The following is a 19,662-nucleotide window of genomic DNA, read 5'->3' as shown; positions in this document are numbered from 1 at the left end:
GCACAGAGTCTTAACCACTGGGCCACCAGGAAAGGCCACAAATGTTCTTATTTTTGAAAAGTCCAGTGTATCTATTTTTCTTAATGTTGTTTGTGCTTTTGGTGCTTTACTAACACAGTTTCAGGAAGATTAACTCCCATGTGTTCTTCCAAGAGTTTTACAGTTTTACTAATGCATTTAGGTCTGTGGTCTGTTCTGAATTGATTTTTGTATATGTTGTAAGGTGTGGATCGAAAGTCATTCTTTTGCATATAAATATCCAGTTGTTTCAGAACCATTTGTTGACAAGACTATTCTTTTTCCATTTAATTGTCTTGGCACTCTTTTAGAAATCAATTGACCATGAGTATAAGGATTGATTTTAGATTTTCAATTCTATTCTGTTTATCCTCATGTCAGTTCCATCTATTCTTATATCAGAAGCACACTGTTTGATTACTGAAGCTAGAATTTTGATAGAGATTGTATTGAATCTATAAATCAATTTGGGGAGTATTGCTATCTTAACAATATTAAATCTTTAGATCCATGAACATGAATGACATGTCTTTTTATTTACTTAGAGTGTCTTTAATTTCGTTCAGCCATGTTGTTTTGTAGTTTCCAGCATATAAGTCTTATGCTTCTTTTTAAAAAATTTATACCTTATGATATGATATGATATGATATTGTAAATAGAATTATTTTCCTAATTTTATTTTTGGAATGTTCATTACTAATGTACAGAAATACTGTTGATTTTTGTGTATAGACCTTGTATCCTGCAAACTAATAGTTGTCAAACTAATAGTTCTTTAATGAATTCCTTAGAATTTTCTAGTTACAAAATGATATCATCTGCAAACGGGGATCATTTTACTTTTTCCTGTCCACTTTGGATGCCTTTTATTTTGTTTTCTTTCCTAACCACCTCAGCCAGAAGCTCAGTTCAGTGATGAATAGAAGCGTCGCAAGTGGACCTCCTGGTCTCGTTCCTGATCTCAGGAAGAAAGCTCTCATTCCCTCGCCGTCACGTATGATGTTAGGGGTAGGTTGTTTGTGGACGGCTAACACCAGGTTGACGATGTTCCTTTCTGTTTCTAGCTTGTGGTTTAACATTTGTTTTTTAAAGTGAAGAAGTGTTGGGTTTTGTCAGATCCTTTTTCTGCATTTATAGCGGTGACTATGTGATTTTTATCCTATATTATATTAATATAGTATATTACATTCGTATTTGGATGTTAAACCTACTTTGTTTTCTTGAAATAAATCCCTCTTGGTCATGGCATATGTATATTTCTTTTATATGTTGCCGGATTCTGTTTGCTAGTATTTTGTTGAGGATTTCTGCATCTACATTCATAAGGGATGTGGACCGTAGCTCTCTTTTCTTGTAGTATCTTTGTCTAATTTTGATATCAGGGTAATTGTGGTCTTGTAGAATGAGCTAGGCAGTATTCCTTCCTCTTCTAATTTTTGGAAGAGTTTGTAAAAGACTGGTATTAATTTTTCTTGGAATGTTTGATAGAATTCACCAGTGAAACCATGTGGGCCTGGGTTTTTCTTCATAGGAATCTTTTAAATTATGAATTCAATTTCTTTATTTGTTATAGGTCTGCTGATTTTTTTATTTCACGTTGAATCAGTTGTGGTAATTTGTGTCTTTTAGTAATTTATTGGACCGTTTCATTAGATAGTAAGTTATCTAATTCGTCGGCATACGGTTGTTTATATATTCCCCTATAATCCTTTTTATTTTGTAAGGTCTGTGGTATTTTCCCTTCTTTCATGCATTTTAATTATTTAAGTCCTCTCTTTATGGACTTCAGTAATAGTTAAAGGTTGTCAATTTAGTTGCTCTTTTCAAAGAACCAACTTTCGGTTTTGTTGACTATGTATTACTTGTTTTTTGCATTCATTCATCAAATATTTATCAAATCCCAGATATACAGTCAGGAAAAAAACATGTTTTCTACTCTCCCCAAACTCTCATTCTAGTGGGAAATGTAGACATTAAACAAATAAATGTATAATTGTCATAAATGCAGCCAAGAAGAAAAGCAGGGTGCTGTGAGAGAAGGAGGAGGAACTGACTTTAGATCTGGTGACAGGAAAGAGCTCTGAGGAGGTGACATTTGGATGAAATGAAAAGATCAGAGGGCACCGTCCCTTCCGGGAGGGAATCCTGGGGTGTTGTATGGGGGTGTCTGGGAGAACGTCACGGATGATAGAAGCAGAGACACCGAGGCCGGGGGCCCTGGGCAGGAGCAGGTGGGGGAGGTGCGGTGGGCGAGCCGGGTAGAGTCCCATGATGCAGGGTTTTGTGGCGCCTGTTAAGGAATATGGGTTTTATATCATCTATTATAGACTCACACCATTGATTTATAATACTGTCGTGAAGATTGAAGAGTATGGACCTGTCTCAAGAGGCAATTCTTTATCAACTTTGCGGCGGTCTCCGTCGTACCAGCAGTCGAGTCCAAGGTCCTCCCCGGGGCCCGGAAGGCCGGCTCTGTCCGGGCCTCCTGCCCTCCGTCCTCCCCATCTCCCGCCTGCCAGCTCAGCCTGTTCCCCTTGTGCCCGGCCCCCAGCCTTCCGCCCTTGGCACTGCTGTTTCTGTGGTTGGCAGGCTCCTCATATCTTGGCCTCTCTGCTCATTCAGGGCTCAGCTAAAAGGGGCGGTGAGGGCTTTGGCAGGTGCCAAAGCTTTGGCTGCTGGAAAGGTCAGGTTTGCCTGCTGAGGGCAGCTTCTGACTCCCGGGGCTGGCGGGATGTTGCACTGTGTTGGTAGCGGCTGCTGCCCCTCCAAGCCCACCTGCTCCTTGGCTTCGCCCCCCCTCGCCTGCTCCCCTCACCTTTCTTCCTGATTTCTTCCTCTAGGAACTTTCGTTCCCTGCACTGGGGACTCTCGTGCCTGTTGTCTTGTGCGGAAACAGTCAGGAAGCATGATATTTTTCTCTCTAGTTCTTTTCCCGTCAAATACCTACCTCTCTACTTAAATGCTCAAGAAGCAAGTGAAATACTTCAAATCAAATTCCAGATGATGACTCTGGCTTTGGGTACTGGATCCATCCAAAGAATTGATTTTTACTTACCTTGCTTAGAGCAGACAGTCCTCGGAGAGCAGTGTGCACATACGGCTTTGACGTCTATCTGCAGGATTATATAAGAAATCGTGTACTGACCGGAATAAGAACTTGAATCGCTTTTTTTTCTTAGTTAAAAAAGAAAGAAAAGCAGACTCTTCCAATATTTTATACTTTGATTACCAAACCCAGACTTCCAACATTCTAGGTAGGAAAATTTCCCAGGCTGCAGGTTCGTATCCATGGGTTTCTTTTCTGAAGCAGAATTTTTTCTCCCATCTCCTGTATTTTACTGGGGACAAAGAAAGGAAAAGGAATTAGTGTTTTGCCTTTATACTTAAAAAAGAAAGAAAGAAAGAAAAGAAAGTTTAAGTAACAGGCAGCAAAAATAGGGTATTATAGAGGGACGGGTTCTATTATTGGCAATTGGAGTGACCGACTAAAGTAAGCGGAAAGTTTTAGAAACCACATTTAGGCCGGTGACAGCCTTTATTTTTCTGTTGCTTTTTTATTTTTTATTGAAATATAGTTGAGTTACAATGTTGCATTAAGTTCTGCTGTGCAGCCAAGTGGCACCATTATACACATATAGACACTCTTTTTACATTGTTTTCCATTATGTTTTATCCCAGGTTATCGAATACAGTTCCCTGTTTTGTATAGTAGGACCTTGCTGTTTATCCATCCTTTATGTAATAGTTTACATCTGTTAACCCCAAACTCCCAATTCTTCCTTCCCCTCCTCCCCTGTCCCCCTTGGCAACCACAAGTCTGTTCTCTATGTCTGTGAGTCTGTTTCTGTTGTGTAGCTAAGTTCATTCGTGCCGTATATTAGATTCCACATATAAGTGATATCATATGGTATCTGTCTTTCTGACTCACTTCACTTAGTGTGCTAATCGCTAGGTCCATCCATGTTGCTGCAAGTGGCATTATTTCGTTCTTTTTTTATGGCTGAGTAATATTCCATTGTGTATATGTACCACATCTTCTTTATCCATTCATCTGTCAGTGGACATTCAGGTTATTTCCATGTCTTGGCTATTGTAAATAGTGCTGCTATGAACATAGGGGTGCATGTATCTTTTTTTTTTTTTTTTTTGCGGTACGCAGGCCTCACTGTTGTGGCCTCTCCCGTTGCGGAGCACAGGCTCTGGACGCACAGGCTCAGCGGCCATGGCTCATGGGCCCAGCCGCTCCGCGGCATGTGGGATCTTCCCGGACCGGGGCACGAACCCATGTCCCCTGCATCGGCAGGCGGACTCTCAACCACTGTGCCACCAGGGAAGCCCCGCATGTATCTTTTTGAATTATGGTTTTGTCCAGATATATGCCCAGGAGTGGAATTGCTGGATCATACGGTAACTCTATTTTTAGTTTTTTTTTTTTTTTTAAAAGGAATAGACTGCCCTTAAATATAATAGTGTTTATTTATTTTTACTTGTTGACAGTTTGCTTTATTTATTTATTTATGGCTGTGTTGGGTCTTTGTTTCTGTGCGAGGGCTTTCTCTAGTTGTGGCAAGCAGGGTCCACTCTTCATCGCGGTGCGTGGGCCTCTCACTATCACCGCCTCTCTTGTTGCGGAGCACAGGCTCCAGACGCACAGGCTTAGTAATTGTGGCTCACGGGCCCAGTTGCTCCGCGGCATGTGGGATCTTCCCAGACCAGGGCTCGAACCCATGTCCCCTGCATTGGCAGGCAGATTCTCAACCACTGTGCCACCAGGGAAGCCCTATTTTTAGTTTTTTGAGGAACCTCCATACTGTTTTCCGTAGTGGCTGCACCAACTTACATGCCCATCAACAGTGTTTCAGCATTCTCTTTTCTCCACACCCTTTCCGGCATTTATTATTCGCAGATTTTTTAATGATGGCCATTCTGACCAGTATGAGGTAGTACCTCACTGTAGTTTTGATTTGTATTTCTCTAATAGTTAGTGATGTTGAGCATCTTTTCCTGTGCCTATTGGCCATCTGTATGTCTTTGAAGAAATGTCTATTTAGGTCTTCTGCCCATTTTTCGATTGGGTTGTTTGTTTTTTTGTTGTTGAGTTGTATGAGCTGTTTGTATATTTTGGAAATTAAGCCCTTGTCACTCACATTGTTTGCAAATATTTTCTCCCATTCTGTAGGTTGTTTTTTTGTTTTGTTTATGGTTTCTTTTGCTGTGCAAAAGCTTGTAAGTTTGATTAGGTCCCATTTGTTTATTTTTGTGTTTATTTCTATTGCCTTGGGAGACTGACCTAAGAAAACATTGGTATGATTTATGTCATAGAATGTTTTGCCTGTGTTCTCCTCTAGGAGTTTTATGGTGTCTTGTTTTATATTTAAGTCTTTAAGCCATTTTGAGTCTATTTTTGTGCATGGTGTGAAGGTGCGTTCTAGCTTCATTGATTTACATGCAGCTGTCCAGTTTTCCCGGCACCACTTGCTGAAGAGACTTTTTCCCATTTTATTGATATATTCTTGCCTCCTTTGTTGAAGATTAATTAACCATAAGTGTGTGGGGTTTTTGTTTTTTTTTTTTTGGTGGTGGCTTATGGGATCTTAGTTCCTGGATCAGGGATTGAACCCCGGCCCCTGTCAGGGAAAGCGAGGAGTCCTAACGACTCGACTGCCAGGGAATTGGGTAAGTGTGTAGATTTAATTTCTGGGCTCTATTCTATTCCATTGATCCGTATTCTGTTTTTGTGCCAACACTACGCTGTTTTGATGACTGTAGCTTTGTAGTGTAGTCTGAGGTTTGGGAGGGTTATGCCTCCAGGCAGGTGAGAGCCTTTAAACAGACAGTGGGTTAGCTTCTAGTGCCCAGGGTATATGAAAACACAAACTCTGACAATAAGTTAAGGAATATCTATTAAGTGCTTCCTATGTGTGAGAAATTTCACTATCGTTGAAAAATATTTTGAGTTGTTTTTTTTAGGTACTGTGAAAAACATAAGAAAAATTATTCTTTGGGCCAGCAGGGCCATGCCTGTGGGTTGGGGAGTAAGAATGGGTCTGGGAGCCAAAAAGCAGCAGCCTGAGGCCAGGCAGAAGCCAGCCTGCTGTGGGGCTCTTGCTGCTCTTCCCCAGGCAGGAGTGGAGGCCAGCCCACCACCATGGGCACATGGGAAATCGACACAGAATAGATGGTAAACATTCTAGACTCAGTAAGGCTTTTAGAAAGCCCTTGTAGACTTTACTATTGTTGATTTTTCTTTTCATTCCATGGCTACGTCTTCCCTCATTTGACAACATTTACTGTTTTCTTGAGTATTGAAGTTCTACATACTTAAGGTAGAAAATATGTAAAAAGTATAAAATAAGAAAAGAAAATATGGATAACTCAGTCTTATCACTGAGTTAACCACTTTTAGCATATTTTGTTTCTGCCCTTTTTCTATACCTCGTTTCTTTACTATAGTCATCCAAAATTGGGGAAAATGCCAAATATAGTTTTATAGGTTTGGGCTTTTTCATTTAATACAATTGAGTGACATGGGAATGGTCTCACAACATGATAATCTTCAAAACTGTGATACTTTGGGAATTCCCTGGCGGTCCAGTGGTTAGGACTCCATGATTCCACTGCAGGAGGCATGGGTTCAATCCCCGGTCAGGGAACTAAGATCCCACAAGCGGTGCGGTGTGGCAAAAAAACAACAACAACAACTGTGATACTTTAATGATTGCATAATATATGGTGGTATGGATTTCCATCTCTGATTTAACTGTTACTCCCTCAGTGTCGGACATTGAATTTATTTATCACTGTTGCAGGTAACTTTGCAGGAAGCCCTCTTTGTGGATCATCCTTAATCCAGCCGTGACTGTCTCCCTGTGGGGGACCTACGGGTGGAATACGGGGTGGAGGGGTGTGAATTTCCAGGGTGTTGCTGTGTGTGTGTGACAGTTGTGTCACTTTGCACCCCCTGCCATGTGCATGTGTGTTTCTCTTGCTGCACTTCTGCCAACACTGAGCACTATACTGACTTTTGATACTAAAACACGTTGCTTTGCTTTGATTTATCTTTTTAAAGTACTAATGAGGTTAAAAGTTTTTCAGTTATTTATTGGGTATTTTTAAGAATCTAAGTTGTTTGTTCATTTCCGCATTTTTTTCTTTTAGCTTAAAGAGATCTTTTATAAGGTAAATAACTTTTTTTATTTTTATTGATTCTCTTTCTCAGTTTGTCGCTTTGGTGATTTCCTTTTTTTTTCTTTTTTAATATTGAGAAAGTCTGTTCCTATTCCAAGTTAATATAAAATTTTTTACCTATATGTTTCTTCTTCTGTGTGCTTTTTTTTTTTGACATTTTTTTAATCCATCTGGATTTATCTGGAATGTAATATTCAATGAGACTCTCAATTGATTTTCTTCCAAATACTTAGCTGGTTTTCCAAAACCGTCTGTTAATAACTCATTTCTCATTAGTTTATTATGCTGCATTTATTATATTAAAAAAATACCTGTGTGTGTATAATGTTTTAGGGTTGTCTGTTCTCTTTCGTTGATCTGTTTGATGCTTGCATCAGTACTCTGGTAATTACTTGTATTACTCTTCTTCAAAACAATGTCTTATCCGTTCTTGTTTGCTTGTTCTTCCAAATTGTGGCAATGTTGGTGATAATAGTAATGATGGTGGTAAACAGTTACTGAGTTCAAATTATGCTTCAGACACTAACTCATTTAATCCTCAGGACAACACTGTCACTGTTTTCCTGTTTTACAGATGAGGAAACTGAGGCATAGAATAGAAAGTAATTTGCCCAACGACAAACAGCTTATAAGCAGCAGTACTGGTATGAACTGTAATCTGTTACAAAAAGTCTTGTATGAAGTGACTGGAATTTAACAAAAATGTAGTTATTATAATATAAAGAACATCCTCATCTTCCAGACAGTCTTCATTCTCTACAGCCAAAACAGAATCTCTCTCTCTTTCCGTTTCTTTTAAAAAATTTTTTGTAAGGTTATTCATAGATCTTTTGTATTTTCTGATGCTGCTGTAATTAAGATTGCTTTTTCAGTTTTCTAATGATCAAGGCTGTTAGGATAACGCTGGCCTTTTGCATAATGGTCTTTTTGACAGCCACCTTGAATGCTTTATTAGAATTTGATGCAGTATAGGATTTAACATTTTGTTGGTTCCCGGTGTATCTCCTACTCACACAAAACGATAACAGCAGATTATAAGGTTGTGAAGAACAAGAGACGTCTACTCAAAGCCTTATTTTTTAGGCTGAGCAGTGTCATTTTTGATAAAGATCCGTGGAAGGGATAATGAGCTAGAACCAGAATACCCACTGAAAACCCACACGCTTGGTTGCGTTTTTCTGTTTTGTTCAAAATATGGCTTTCAGTGCATATTCTTTCTGAGAGCAGGATCTGCTTTTGATTCTGAAAGAAGAGTCTGCTTCAGATCTTTGAAACTTCATTTGAAGGTGCGAGATCAACTGTCCAGGGAAAGGTTCTTTTTTTTCATACCTTGACCTGGAAAGGCCACTTAGTATTTCAGGCCACTGAGCTTTAGAAAGAATTTAGAAAAATCGAGTCAGGAGCCGTTCTTGAAAGGCTGACAAGAGCCCAAGCATGCTTTAGAATCTCCTTCGCTGTTAGCAAGCCTGGCATTCGCTTCTTGGTTCCGCCCCACTTTCTGTACCTCACGATCACACATACGTATTACAAGATCAGCAAGGGGAATTAGAAGCTATCTGGTGCAGACATGAAACGTAAAAATTTTTCAGTAAAAGCATTCCTGCAGTGAATCAAAATAGGAAGAAGAACTGCAAGCATCGTATAAGGTTGGCTCCTTAGTTCACCGTGCAGGCTTTGTCGTGGCCGCCCTTCCAGTGATCTCCCGGGTTCCACCGGGCAGGTGGGCTGCTCATCACTTCCCACTGCCGGCCGGGGTGCAGTTCTGTGCAGTTAGATGCCAAGCCGGCTGCTGCCCTGGGTTTCCTCTCCTTCGCGTGACTCTTCTGCACCCCCTCCCAAGAAGCACGGGGAAGTCACGTGCTCCGGAAGTGTGCCTGGAGAAGGATGTGTGCGACTGGCCTTTCTTTCTCCCTCTGACCACCCGCTCTGTCCTTCCTCCTGGCCCTTGTCCTGTGCACATTGGTCTGAAGCCCTGTGCGCCGTCAGAAGGAAGCTCTCATGCCAGGAGTTGGTGCTTTTCTTGAACCAGATACTGAGAAAGTATGCATGTGAGTGTTTTCCTTTTTTGTATTGAGTCTTAACTTTTAAAAACTTTATTTGGATATAATTTTACTCTTAGAGAACCTTGTAAAGATAAGGATAGTGCAAGACCCCCTGTGGACTTGGTATCCAGAGTCACCTATTTTTAACATTTGCCCTGTTTATTCCCTCTCTCTTCTTGTGTGTGTGTGTGTCTGTATGTTTGTATAAACATATAAATTGGGGGAGGACCATTTGAGAGTATGTTGTAATCATCACAGTACGTAAGTCCTAAACGTGCAGTATTTTTCCCGAAGCGTAAGGATGTGCTGTTACGTAATTGGCACAGTTGTCAACCTCAGTCAGTTTACTGAGAAAATCCTTTGATCTACCCTGCCCCTCATATGCTGGTTTTATAAGTTGACTTAACAGTGTTGTTCGTAACATTTCTTTTCCTTCAGTCTAGAGCCAGGCATTACCTTTAGTTGTCGTGTCTTGATAGCCTCCTTTAATGTGGAACATTTCCACAGTCATTTTTTTTGTCCTTTGTGACAGTGACATTTTTGAAGAGTGCAGCTCTATTTTAATAGGATGTTCCTCTTTTGGGGCTTTCTGATGGTTCCTTGTGATTGGGTTCAGCTGGAATTCTGTAGTGTGTGGTGAGGCATCCTTCCTGGCCTCTCATCTGGAGGCATGTGATGGTTGGTGATGGTAATTTGATTACCCGATCAAGGAATTGACCAGTTTCTTCCCTGTACGTTTATTCTTTTTTTCCTTTGAACTAGTAGCTGTGAGTAGGGAGCTGTTTATGACCAAGCACATCCTCCTCAGCACAATTTCTCCCAGTTAATTTTTCTAATTTATTTATTTGCGGTACGCGGGCCTCTCACCTCTGTGGCCTCTCCCGTCACGGAGCACAGGCTCCAGACGCGCAGGCTCAGCGGCCGTGGCTCACGGGCCCAGCCGCTCTGCAGCATGTGGGATCTTCCCAGACCAGGGCACGAACCTGTGTCCCCTGCATCGGCAGGCGGACCCTCAACCACTGCGCCACCAGGGAAGCCCTTTTCTAATACTTTATAAACTTTATTAGGTTATCTTAAGATAATAACTTTCTCTTGAGTCTTCAACTGGAAAGCAAATTTAGCTACCCCGTTTTGAAATACTTTCTATAGCAAGGTGAAACAAACATAAAATCACTGTACATTCAAAAACTGAACAAGACAAATCCATAAAGATTGATTTTTCCCTGATCTAAGCTGTACTCCTCTCCTCTCTTTGTATCCATTTACCTCATTAGTTAGAAAAAAAAAGTCGTCACCATTTCACTGTAGCAAAAATTATCAACTTTTATCTCCTTCAGAGAATTTCTAATAGAAGGTTATCAGGCATCAAAAATACCAAACTTTTATCAAAAGCTTAAGTAGTGATTAAAATTTTTACTAAGCAATTGAAATTTAAAAAAAACAGTTATTGTAAACACCATCAGCTGATAAGGAGGATTTAGAAGTTAGTACAGGCATACCTCGTTGTCTTGTGCTTTGCAGATACTGCCTTTTTTTACAAACTGAAGGTTTGCGGCCTCCAAGCATTCAAGTGAAAGGAAGAGTTGCACGTCTTTTCACTTTTCAAAAGCTGGAAATGATTAAGCTCAGCGAGGAAGGTACGTTGAAAGCCGAGACAGGCAGAAAGCTATGCCTCCTGTGCCAGTTAGCCAAGCTGTGAGTGCAAAGGAAAAGTTCTTGAAGGGAATTAAAAGTGAACACACAAATGATAAGAAAGCAGAGCACCCTTACTGCTGATAGGAAGAAAGTTTTAGTGTTTGGAGAGAGGATCAAAACAGCGACAACATTCCATTAAGCCAGAGCGTAATCCAGAGCAAAGCCCTAACTCTCTTCAGTTCTTTGAGGGTTGAGAGAGGTGAGGAAACCGCAGAAGAAGAGCTTGAAGCCAGCAGAGGTTGGTTCATGAGGTTTGAGGAAAGAAGCTGTCTCCATAACATGAAAGTACAGGGTAAAGCCCCAGGTGCTGATGCCCAAGCTGCAGCAAGTTCTCCAGAAGGCCTAGCTGAGATATTCATGAAGGTGGCTACACCAAACAACAGATTTTCAATGTAGAAGAAACAGCCTTCTGTCGGAAGAAGATGCCACATAGGACCTTCATAGCTGGAGAGGAGAAGTCAATGCCTGGCTTCAAAGCTTCAAAGGACAGGCTGACTCTCTTGGTAGGGGCCAGTGCAGCTGGTGACTTGAAGTTGAAGCCAGTGTTTATTTACCATTCTGGAAATCCTAGAGCCCTTAAGAACTATGCGAAATCTACTCTTCCTGTGCTCTGTACGTGGACTAACAAAGCCTGGTGACAGCACATCTGTTGACAACATAGTTTGCTGAATATATGAAGCCCACTGCTGAGACCTACTGCTCAGAAAAAAAGATTCCTTTCAAAATTGACAATGCACCTGGTCACCCAAGAGCTCTGATGGAGAAGCTGGAGATTCATGTTTTCTTCATGCCTGCTCAGAAAACATCCATTCTACAGCCCATGGATCAAAGAGTAACTTCAACTTTTAGGTCTTATTATTTAAGGAATATATTTTGTAAGGCTATAGCTGCCAGAGATAGTGATTCTTCTGATGGATCTGGGCAAAGTCAATTGAAAACCTTCTGGAAAGGATTCACTGTTCTAGATGCCATTAAGAATGTTCATGATTCATGGGAAGAGGTCAGAATATCAACATTAACAGGAATTTGAAAGAAGTTGCTTCCAATCCTCATGGGTGACTTTGAGGGGTTCAAGACCTCAGTGGATGATCCAGTGATTCCACTTTTGGAGGTTCATCCTAATGAGAGAGTCAAATGTGTGTATAAGGATATTCTGTGCAGCGTTTTAATAAAAGCCATAATATTGAAAAAAAAAGACCTCAGTGGAGGAAGTAACCACAGATGTGGTGGAAACAGCAAGAGAACTAGAAGTGGAGCCTGAAGATGGGACTGAACTGCTGCCATCTCAGGATACAACTTTAATGGATGAGGAGTTGCTTCTTATGGACGAGCAAGAAAAGAGGTTTCTTGAGATGGAAGCTACTCCTGGTGAAGATGCTGTGAGATTGTTGACATGACAACAGAGATTTAGGGTATTCCATAAACTTAGTCGATAAAGCAGTAGCAGGGTTTGAGACGATTGACTCCAATTTTGAAAGAAGGTCTATGCTGTCAAACAGCATTGCCTGCTGCCGAGAAATCATTCATGAAAGCAGGAGCCAATCAATGCGACAGACCTCATTGTTGTCTTATTTTAAGACATTGTCATGGCCACCCCACCCTTCAGCAACCACCGTCCGGATCGGTCAGCAGCCTTCAGCACTGAGGCAAGACCGTCCACCGGCAGAAAGATTACTCCTTGCTAAAAGCTCAGATGATGGTTAGCAGTTTTTAGTAATAAAGTATTTTTTAATTAAGGTACGTACATCGTTCTTTTAGACATAATGCGATTGCACACTTTTTAGATGCACCAAGAAACTAAAAAATTCATGCGACTCACCTTAGTGTGATACTGGCTTTATTCCGGGTGCCTGGAAGCGAGCTCCGCATCTCGCCGAGGTAAGCCTGTGCACATTGGGATACCCGCTCCTGTCTTCTCTACTGTGTGCAAAGAGGTGAGCTCCTGGCAGAGGGTAGAGGCCCCTTCACCTGCAGGGCCATTCTCTGTACGTGATAAAATGAGGTTGGTGATATTTTTGCTCTGGGACCCCAAATAGGTAGGGTTTTTTGAGTAATATAATTAATCCAAAAAAATAGCGTTTTTGTGGCTATACCTCTGTAGGGCCCTAGAAACTAAGGCACTCTTCCTTCTCTCATTGGCGAGAAAAGTGGTTTCTTCATGGTGAGATGACTTTCTGAGACTCAGTTCTTTCCTTAGTTCATGTGGAAACTGTGCAGATGGAATTGCCTACGGTGGGTGGCAGAGGCCATGGAGTTGGGTGATACTGGGTCAGCCTCCCCAGCCCTGTCCCTTGGGAGCTCGGGGACTGGATGAGTCACTTACCCCCTGGCTTCCCTTCCTTCGTTGTAGCGCAGAGATGTCGATGTCTGCTACGTGAAGTTATTAGGACTGAAGGCGGTCATGCTTGTAAAGTGTGTTAGTCCCGGCTGCCAGGAGGTGCAGAGCATAGGGATGGTTATGGTCACTTTTCTTGAGAAGTTGAGGGAGGTGATGGGCGCAGGACCTTGGGAGGACGTCACATCAACAGTCTGATTTGTGTTCGCTGGGAACCGGGGCCCGTCATGGGACCCACGAGCCCAAACATCTAGTCCGGTCCCACGGCGCTGGGATCACGAGGGGGACTGGGTTCTTGATCCCCCTGGGCTGACAGTCAGCCCCAGGGTCCTTCTCGTAGCTTGGAAGATGCCAAGGCGCTCTGCGGTCAGGTGCTGGTGTGGAGCCGGGGGAGGCCCGTGGGGACACCAGGAAGAGCCTCAGGACCAGCCTCCGGCACGTGGTGGGAGCAGCTCTGCCCCGCGCGTGCTCAGTGCCGCGGGGCGCACAGGGCCGCCTGAACGCCTCGTCCTGGCCGCCAGCCTGGCGTTTTACTCCCCGGGGACACGCAGCCGACATGCCACCAGACTGCTGAGGGATCCTAAAACTTTAAAGCTTGGAATAAACACACATAAAAGTCTAACTGGAGCCCTGCCTTACAGCTAATGACTTAAGAGGGTCGAGGAACTTGCTCAGCCTTGGCCGCTGTTGGCACCATTTGCCTTTCCAGCTTCCCCAGAACTTGTGGCTATTCAGGGGGCAGGGCTCCAGTTCTGTTGTCTACCTTCTGGCCGACGGCCGCCTGGTTCCCTCCCGTCACTTCTGAGACTTGCTGTCCCAGACAGGCGAGCTCAGAAGCCAGTCTGTGTCTGATGTTTAAAAAAAAACAAATGGCAACCTTAATACCACTGGAAATATGTATTATTTAAATAATTCAGAATAAGGCAAAGGCAACTTTAATTAGCTTTTTCTTCGTTCAGTATTTTGGTTGAAGGAAATTGCTTATTTTATGTTTACATTTTCTTTGTATCCTTAAAAGTCCACATAAGGATGAAACAAAGGACCAAAAGAATCACACTGTTTTTCAGCTCTCCAGCAAAGCTGATACGGAGGTATTTCATTGTCGCTCTAAATTGATTTACTCTTTCTGGAAAGCAAGCTAGCTGGGTGTAACCAAAGCTATAACATTATTCATAACTTCTCTCACTCCTGGCTTATCAACGTTAGGACTCTATCCCAAGAAAATATCTTCTCCCTCAGAACCAACATAGGGACTGAAATATGCTTTACACAGAGAAGGTTTTCCCACTCTTTGTGACAGTGAAAATGTATAACGAGCTGAAATGCAAGCACAGGAGCAGAGCGTGGGGATTGGCACAGAGGACCGCAGTGATGCCGCCTGAGTTGTCTTCTGCGGGGAGGGGATGCCCGGAGAACGGCTGCTCCCATAGGGTGTGCTCAGTGCTTTTAACCACGTGGCCCAGAGCCACCCAGAGTCCTGCACGGGCTCCTTACTCCGTACCCACGGCTGGAACCCACGGCCGGAAACGGGGAAGCCGGAGCCAGGCTACTGATGGTTTTCAAACCTGGGCCCTAGTGCTGTACCCCTGTGTCTTCATCAACTCAGAAGAGCATTTAGAATAATGGAAAACAGGGTGAATGGTCACTGAGTTTTTTTTGTTTCCTTTTAAAATTGAAACAATTTCTTTCCATGTAGAAAGGAAACAATTCTGAACATAATTGTAGTTCTTTTATTAAGCTCATTCATATATGTTCATGTGTTATTCAGAAAAACAGGCTGACTGTTTACAGGTGTCTGAGTGGCTTAGCCTCTGACATCTGTCTCAACTGAGCGTGAATAACTCAATTTTTCATTAAAAATCCCAGCCTTTTTGAGATTCCTATAGTTTCTGGATAAAGAAAGTCCCTAATTCTGGACAGAATGGGGATTTTATATAAGCTAAGGTTTTAAAATGAGCATTTCCAGTTGGTAGAAAATAATGTCTACGTGTGTGTCCGGAAGTTTAAATGATGTAGGTGAGCTCTCATTGGTGCACGTTGCAGAGAAAGGCAGGCAGGGTGGCTGTGGAGCCGTGTGCTTTATCGTGGGCCTGCTCACGTGTATCTGACCGCCCGCGTACGTGCACCCACTAAACACAGAGCCATGGGTGCTCACGCATGCTTTGATGTTGTTTCTCTCGGAACTAACCGCTTTCAAAACTGTCGTTCTGATGTGCTGGAGTGGAGTTCTGTTTGCTGTTTAGATTGTAGCCTCCAGAAAGACAGCGTCCACAGGTATTCATAGTCTCTGGGGGCAGCAAAATGCCCCAGACACTCCTTACTCAGAGGCAGGTCAGTTGGGATGGCTCGCTGTTGTGGGAGTGTCTGTTTTTATGCTGACACACGGGTGGCCGATAGCTGTTTTCTTTCTCCCCAGTTTGACTGCGTTGGGTCTTCGTTGCTGCGCGTGGGCTTTCTCTAGTTGCAGCTAGCGGGGGCTGCTCTTTGTCGCGGTGCACGGGCTTCTCATCGCAGTGGCTTCTCTTGTTGTGGAGCACGGGCTCTAGGCGAGCAGGCTCAGTAGTTGTGGCGCACGGTCTCTGTAGTGGTGGCTCACGGGCTCTACAGCGCAGGCTCGGTAGTTGTGGTGCACGGGTTTAGTTGCTCCGCGGCATGTGGGATCTTCCCGGACCAGGGATCAAACCCGTGTCCCCTGCAGTGGCAGGCGGATTCTTAACCACTGCGCCACCAGGGAAGCCCTGGCATTCATTTTTTGAAGAAAATGTTGAAATAGGAACTGACCCCTCACTCTCCCTCGCTTAGCTGCCCTGCCAGTGCAGGGCCACATCAGCTGCCTCAGCCCAGCTTTGCGCTGTTCAACTCCATGGGAAGGAAAAAGATGAATACAGCGTCATCTCTGCCTCTAGCGGGGAGACGGGGCAGCTATGTGTATACAAACGCACGCAGGTCCACCCAGAGGTGAACGGGAAGTGATGAGCAACACAGAAGCCTGGGTGCTTGTTTAGACCTCTCTCGCACGACGACAGTGGGCCCCTTCCTGGTCTTTCTGCCAATAAAAGGAGTGGAAAAATATGTTATATGTATTTGATAATAAGCAGGAGAATTAAGAGTACCACTTACAGAAAAGTTTGAAAACCACTGCTCTAAGGCTTCCCTCCAATCCCATGCTGTCTGTTCCAAAAGAAGTCCCCCCTGTCTTCCTGAATCCACACAGTGAGCAGCCTTTCAAGCACAATGTGTGATCCTGACTTTGAGTCTCAGCCTTTGGACAGCATCCCACCCCTCTGTGCACCATACGAGGCTCCAGGATCTGCCCTCAGCCCCATCTGTCACTGGTCACCACATGCACGCCACCCATGGCCACACTGTGTAAGAGCTTTGGTATTTAGAACTGGAGCAAAATCTAGCTTAACTTAGCCATTCATTCTGAGAATGTATTGATGTTAGTATTTAAGGAATCTGAGAACTTACAGTGAAAAGTACTTTGTAAATCAGCTTTACATACCGTTTTCAAAATAATCATTTATATAAAGATATAGAAATGTATTTGTCACTCAGCATTCACTGAAGTGCTTATTGTATGTTCTATTGTGTCCCTGCTGTGGAAAAACTACTGAAAGTCCTATCAGCTTTCTCTGGGAAGGCTTTCTAGAGAGGACATGTGTATTAGTTCCCTGTTGCTGTGTAACAAATTACCCCAAGATCTAGCAGTTTAAAACAACGAACACTTATAATCTCACAGTTTCCCTGGATCAGGAATCCAGGAACGGCTTTGCTGAATGGTTCAGGCTCAGGGTCTCTCATGAAGCTACAGTGCCCTGAGGCTTCCAAGTTCACGGTCATGGTTGCTGGGAGGCCTGAGATCCTCCCTGGCTGTTGACATGAGGCCTCAGTTCCTTATCACCTGGACCTCACCGTCAGCTGCCTGCGTGTCCTCGCAACATGGCAGGCATCTTCCCTGTGAGCAGGTGATCCAGGATAGGTGGATGGATGGATGGATGAATGGATAGAGATTGAGACCAAGACAGAAACAGCAGTCTCTTTTGCGTGCTGTCAGTCTCTGGTGATCACACAGACCCACCTTGGTACTGTGGGGAGGGGTCTGCACAGGGTGCACATCCCAGGAGCTGGGAATAATGAGGACTCTTGGAGGCTGGCTGCCCCACCTCTTCCTAGAGGGTTCTTCAAGGACATAGTGGAAGTGCATCGGTATAAAGACACTAGCAGGGGAAGCTGAGATTAAAGGGCACACAACGTGCTCACTTTTTTTTTTTTTTAACCAGGACTCCTTCTCTTTTCATTTTCATTCCTTTCCACCGACCCTCGTAGCGCAGATTGGGAAATACACAGGCATCTGGCCGCAGCGGTCACCCCCTCCCAGCAGACAGGCCATCATACAACTCAAAATCGAAACAACTGACAAGGGCTCCCAGGCCTGCTGCCTCAGTTCCTCTAAGCCTGCTTATTGCCTGGGTGTCTATAAATACAAAGCTTGGTCGTTATCAGGACCCTTCCAGAAGAGCGGAAATCGCCAGGGAGACTGGGTGCTCAGGGAACGGAGTTTTCTGGGTGCTGTGGTCTCCAGGGGAGCTCCCCTGGATTCTCCCACCAGTTGATTGCTCTGGGTGGACGGAGAGACGGCCTCCTGCTTCCCGAAGTGGGGCTGCCTTCCCTGCTCTGACGGTCAGTTGGTGAGTGGCGGGGGAGGGGGACCCCTGGGCCCGTTGCCTCATGTGACCTGGTGTCCCAGTTAGTGTCTCTGTCATCCTCAGGCAGGTCCCAGAGGTGGCCCGGGGCAGAGCGTGTGTGTCATCGACGAGGTGGGGAAGATGGAGCTCTTCAGTCAGCCGTTCATCCAGGCCGTTCGCCAGGTGCTGTCCACCCTGGGGACTGTCGTCCTTGGCACCATCCCAGTACCCAAAGGAAAACCGCTGGCCCTCGTGGAAGAGATAAGAACCCGAAACGACATTAAGGTGTTCAGTGTGAGTACCCCCGGGCCTCTCTACCCGCAGGCGTGGAGCGGGTGCCCTGAAACAGCACATGGCTCTAGATATACCTTTGGCTTTGAGTTAGTGGTATTTTTTTCCTCTCGCGGCAGAATATAGGTGAGTTATAGAAGCGAAGTTACACCTCTGCTGGATGCCAAAGCAGACGTGCCTGCGGGGAGCCGCCCGAGGCGTCCGCCCCTCCTGCGGTGCCCTCCTCACCGGGCACCGGGGCCTTGCCAGCATCAGCGGCAGGCAGCAGTGCTCTGGGCCTGAGCGCATCTCCCCCAGGGCGATGAGGGTGCAGAGGCAAGTGAGTGCCGTCTCCTTTTAAAGGTCTCCCTCTGAAACTGGCTGCCTCCTGCTGTGGGGAGAAGCTGCGGCTACAGTTTGAAGCACAGTCTCCGATGCTGTAGAGTAGCACCGTCCAGAGAAGTGTCCACGAGGGTGGAAGTGTGCCGTCTGCAGCGTGCGGTGCCGTGGCCATCAGCCACACGGGACGATCTACATTTAAACTAAACGGAATTAAGTTAGAGGAATCTGTTCCTCAGTCACAGTGGCCACGTGTCAGGTACCCAGCTGGTGAGACACCCTGCCCAGAACAGGTGAATCAGGCTCTGGGCGCGGCCCAGGAACTTGTCTTCGCCAGCCCTCGGGGGCTCTGGGGCCCCTGCAGTGGGAGAAGCCCTGGGGTGGAGCATGTGTGGAGGACGCGTACGTCAGGGGCAGCGTCCGGGCCGGTTGTCAGGGGCTCTGGTGGCACTGCCGGCGCTTTGCCCGCAGACCTGCCCGTCTCTCCCGCCGTCTCTCTGTGCCCCTCTTTGTCAGGCACTGTCCTCCCTGTGCCGCCTCGGTTGGTTTGCATCAGTGCGGCCACGTCGCTCTGCTGTCCCTCTCCGCCAGCCCTCTGCCGGCGCCAGGTGAAACAGTGGGGCTGGCAGGGCCACTTCTGTGGGAGGGCCGGGCGTGTGCTCTAGCTGCAGAGAGCCAGTGAGCGCCTCACACCGCTGGTTACTTGTCCCCAGGGCCGACTGGCCCCAGGGGGACATCCCCACGTTGTCACCCAGGTGTCCAGGGTACCTTTGGGGCAGCAGACAGCCGCCAGGATGATTAGCCCAGCCAGACTTGGAGGAGTCTGTGCGCGCTGCTGCGTTCGTTTATCCTCTCACTTGGTGAATATGGATTGAGCATCTCCTGTGCGCCCGGCCTCACACTACGTCTTGGTGGTGAACCAGACAGACCGCGTCTTTGTCCTCATGGAGCCGACATTCTCATGGAGGGGCTCGATGAGAGAAACGCAAGCAAGCATGTAGGCAATGGCAGATGTGGATAAATGCAACACCAGGGCACGGTGGTCCCTGGGGACCGGCGGTGGGGGAGGAGGTGGCGAACCGGGGA

The 19,662-nt window shown here is 45.2% G+C and overlaps 1 protein-coding gene across 3 annotated transcripts in view; it reads left to right on the top strand.

Annotated features, from left to right (window-relative positions):
• NTPCR (nucleoside-triphosphatase, cancer-related) overlaps positions 1-19,662 on the top strand; it is a 39,248-nt gene that overhangs the window by 8,323 nt on the left and 11,263 nt on the right. Inside the window, exon 4 of one of the 3 annotated variants that reach the window (XM_060035060.1) lies at positions 18,056-18,261. The exons of 1 other annotated variant lie outside the window; for it this stretch is intronic. In XM_060035060.1, the coding sequence (XP_059891043.1) occupies positions 18,056-18,232 (177 nt within the window). In that variant the 3' untranslated portion in view covers positions 18,233-18,261. Of the gene's footprint in view, positions 1-18,051; positions 18,262-19,662 lie in introns of all 3 variants that reach the window. One more of the 3 variants, XM_060035059.1, reaches the window with a different exon arrangement.

This window comes from Delphinus delphis, chromosome 16 (genome assembly GCF_949987515.2).
Source record: "Delphinus delphis chromosome 16, mDelDel1.2, whole genome shotgun sequence".
In the NCBI taxonomy this organism is placed as follows: domain Eukaryota; kingdom Metazoa; phylum Chordata; class Mammalia; order Artiodactyla; family Delphinidae; genus Delphinus; species Delphinus delphis.
This window is presented reverse-complemented; position numbering and strand designations above follow the sequence as displayed.